General features: G+C 33.6%; 1 protein-coding gene across 1 annotated transcript; it reads left to right on the top strand.

Moving 5' to 3' along the window:
• The first annotated feature begins 1754 nt into the window (after nucleotides 1–1754).
• Nucleotides 1755–3518, top strand: LOC107848436 (aspartyl protease family protein 2). The gene has a single exon (XM_016693206.2). The coding sequence runs from the start codon at nucleotides 1890–1892 to the stop codon at nucleotides 3258–3260; it is 1371 nt and encodes a 456-aa protein (XP_016548692.1). The 5' UTR covers nucleotides 1755–1889; the 3' UTR covers nucleotides 3261–3518.
• The last annotated feature ends 730 nt before the right edge of the window (nucleotides 3519–4248 follow it).

Raw genomic sequence — 4248 nt, 5'->3', positions numbered from 1 at the left:
GTTTTTAATTATTATTAATCCCAAACTTAATTGTAATACTAAGTATGACATGATATAAATAGCAAATACGCGTGAGTTGTTGCCATAAGTTAATTAGCAAGGCTAGATGGGGCTTGGGACTACAAAATTGTAATTTGAGATCTTAACAATCAATTTATTTATTTATTTATTATCAAATTAAAACACATAAACTGAAACACAAAATTCGTTGAGGGACGAAGTGTTCCTTATAGGAACGAGATATATTATTTAGACATAATTAAACTTTTTTTACATATATATAACATTTTTACGTATTATATTTTAAACTTCTTTAATAAAAAACTTCATCCCTTACTAAATCTTTTATTTCCCTTCTTTATTAACTCAAAATCTCTAATTAAAATAGAAAAAACTCTATCCTTTCCACCAAAACTTTTAATTTAGCGGGTGTTCTAGAGTCCTGCTCGAGTATACTATGTACTATGGTTGGGACCTTGTTCCCTTTGACAACTTTAGTTTGTTTTTGTCTAACAGGTAAACTACATAATTAATGTTGCAATTTACATCTCTTGCTTTTAGTAATTTGTTCATATTTTTTTATTTTAAAAAAAATCACTTCAATTGGTGTATAACTTTTTCACTTCAGGACAAAATAAATAGCTTAGTAGAGTTAGATACTTTCTCCGTCTCAAATTATTCGTTTCAAATTTTCTAATTTCATTTTTTATTTTACTTTTTTTTTTCATTAATCAAGAAGAGACAAATTTTTTTTCCATGTTTACCTTTTTCATTTTTTCTTTTAAATTAAAATGTAAACATCATTTAATAGAAGTACTATAATAAACTAAGTATGTTATTAATTATTTTTTTTAATTAATATGTCATCTTAATTTAGGACAGATAATTTAGGACGGAGGGAGTATATCCTTAATAACAATTCTCTATGAACAATGCAAGGAGTAAAGCATAGATATCAGAGGAATACCTCAATAACTGAGCTAAAGCATTTTAGCTCCCAATTCCATTCAAAAGTTAAATCCTTGGGAGTGCTATGAGCCCTGAAGTGTGCAATCTGAATAATTAATCGAGATTTAATGCACATAAGTTTTGTAGTACATGATCTAAATAATTAATCGGAATCTAATATGGATACTGAATTACAATCAAATCTTTCTTTATAAATTATTCTCTATAATAATATTTCGAGTCAATTTCACTTTACCCCTTAATATTTAAAGTTTGAGAAATAATACCCTCTCCATGTATTGAAAAAGAATGATAATCCCTTTATTTTATTTTTGACATCAAGGATATTTATTTTTGTCAACTTTTTAATTTTAACTTTCTATATGATTTGTTCAAGATTACAGATTAAATTAAGAACAGTTTAATACGTTCTACATATATCTTTAGTTTATGAACATAAAATTCACAAATATTCCTCATTTATTTAAATTTTGTGACAAATCAAAACTTAACAGATAAATTGTAACAAAGGAATAGCAACTAATATAGGTGAAAGATTTTCCTCGTATTTCAATCCGTTCATCTTACTTTTCTTCTTAATCCATTTCAAAAAGAGTGTTTGTTCTTCTTTTTTCATATCTCCACGTGATATATTTAAGACTATAAAATTAAAATACATTTGAGTACATAATACAAATCTCTAATTTACCTTTTTATTTATTTTATGCATCAATTTAAAATCAGACAGACAAAATTGTAACGGACGGAATATATATATATATGAATCTATTATAGAGACTAGATGCCAAAGATATATATACTCCTACTAATATACTCAATCAATCAATAGATAGATTAACACGTACGTATAAATGTAACCAACCCCATCACTCCACATTTCTCTTTCTTCTCTACATCTTCAATAACTCAACTCTTCTTCAATGGCACCAAATACATTAACAATATTCTTCTTCTCCCTCCTCCTCCTCTCCACCACCACCTCCACCACCGTCAACCGCCGTACAAAACCCCAATACCTAAAACTCCCATTACTCCACAAAGACACATTCCCTCCATCACCTTCACACTCCCTCTCCTCTGATATCCATCGTTTAAACACTCTTTACTCCTCCTTACACCACCGTAAACTCCACCGTTCAGCTAAGTTACCATTAACATCTGGTGCTTCAACTGGTAGTGGACAGTACTTTGTCGATCTTCGAATAGGTACACCACCACAAAGACTACTGTTAGTAGCTGACACTGGTAGTGATTTAGTTTGGGTTACATGTTCTGCATGTAGAAACTGCTCTGCTAGACCTGCAAGGTCTGCATTCCTTGCACGCCACTCTTCAACTTACAAACCCTACCATTGCTACAACAAGCAATGTAGGCTTGTACCTAACCCTAATGGAGGCGCGTGTAGTCACACGCGCCTCCATAGTCCATGCAGATACCAGTACTCGTATTCAGATGGATCGGAGACGAAAGGTTTCTTTTCAACTGAGACAACTATGCTTAATGCAAGCTCAGGTAGACCAGTGAAGTTCAAGAATTTTGCTTTTGGTTGTAGTTTTGAAGCTTCCGGTCCAAGTATTACCGGTCCGAGTTTCAATGGTGCACAAGGAGTTATGGGTTTAGGCCGCGGTTCGATATCGTTAGCGAGTCAACTGGGCCGGCGGTTCGGGAACCGGTTCTCATATTGCTTAATGGACTACACAATGTCTCCGTCACCGACTAGTTATTTGTTAATCGGCAAGTCAACAATGGTCAACTATTCGAAGAAAATGAGTTATACGCCGATGATAAGTAATCCATTTACTTCGACGTTTTATTACATTGGTATCGAAGGTGTTTATATAGAGGATGTGAAGTTACGAATTCGCCCTTCGGTATGGGCAATTGATGAGATGGGTAATGGTGGGACAGTTATGGATTCAGGGACAACATTGACATTTCTAGCTGAGCCGGCTTATCGGCTTATAGTTTCGGCTTTTAAACGGCTCGTTACGCTTCCCGAAGCCGATGAGCGGACTGCTGGGTTTGACCTATGTGTCAACGTGTCGAGCGAGGCACGACCGAGTTTCCCTAAATTGAGTTTCAGACTCGGTGGAAACTCGGTCCTCGCCCCGCCACCTGGCAACTACTTTATCGATACCGCGGAGGATGTCAAATGTCTCGCATTGCAACCGCTATCGGCCGCTTCCGGGTTCTCGGTCATTGGAAACTTAATGCAACAAGGGTTCATGTTCGAATTCGATAGGGATCGGTCAAGAATTGGGTTCACCCGACATGGTTGTGGTCAACCATGATAACTCGGTGAGTTAGAGTTAACTCGTCGAGTTACGGACTTTTTTTTTTTATTTTTATTTTTTTATTTTTTTTTGTGAGAGCGTTGGGGGTACATTTTTTTTTCCTTGTGGAAATTAATATAAATCGATTTGTTGTTTGTGAATTTTGTGTTATAAATATAATTTTTATTTTTGTCGTTTTTTGTTATTGTATGATTTTTATAGGAAAGGGCCAAGATATGTTGGAGAGAGGAAATATAATATGTTTTTGTTGCTTTTCTTGCTGTCTGTCTGAATTGTGTTTGATGCTTTCACGTGAATTTCTTAATGAATTATGGAATTCGTTTTGGACTTTGGGGTTGGAGGTAGGCCATAGGTGGGGGTGGGGAGTGGGGGTGGGGGTTGTAATAATAATATCTAATATGCTATTGATGAATTTAAATTCAACTTTATGCCAGACCCATATGAACATGTCAATGTCTGTGAAAATGAAAACTAACAAAACCAATTATTTAGGTAATTAGTTTATAATATGCAAATGTATAAATTACAAATAAATCTTGGAGTAGTTGTTGAAAATTGATGTAGAGAAACTTTACACGTAGACAGTATTTATACATCAAATCTTGTTACCTATTAAGACTCTTTCCCTCATTTGGTATTGGTATTTGATACCGCTTTAATGTTTCGACTAATTTTGATTTAATAAGATCCGTCAATTAAAGGAGTCGAGAAAGAGCTCCTTAATGATAGTTGTTGCTTTATATTATATGAATTAAACTCGTTACTTCTAAACAAGATTAACGTGATCTTAATCATTTCATCGTAATTCTTGACAGTTCAAATAATACCGTATTGAATAGACAGCTATTATCAATTTTTGACTTAAAAAAAAAAACGAAAAAAGTGAAGTGTAATTTTCATGAAGAGTAGGTTGTACTAATTCTCATTTAATTGAAGAATTCAGTGTATTTTACCCTATTATTCAAAGTAATGTCGTCATAACTTC

This window comes from Capsicum annuum, chromosome 11, assembly GCF_002878395.1.
Source record: "Capsicum annuum cultivar UCD-10X-F1 chromosome 11, UCD10Xv1.1, whole genome shotgun sequence".
Lineage (NCBI taxonomy): Eukaryota > Viridiplantae > Streptophyta > Magnoliopsida > Solanales > Solanaceae > Capsicum > Capsicum annuum.
Note: the sequence above shows the minus strand (reverse complement) of the source record. Positions and strands in the feature narration are given on the sequence as shown.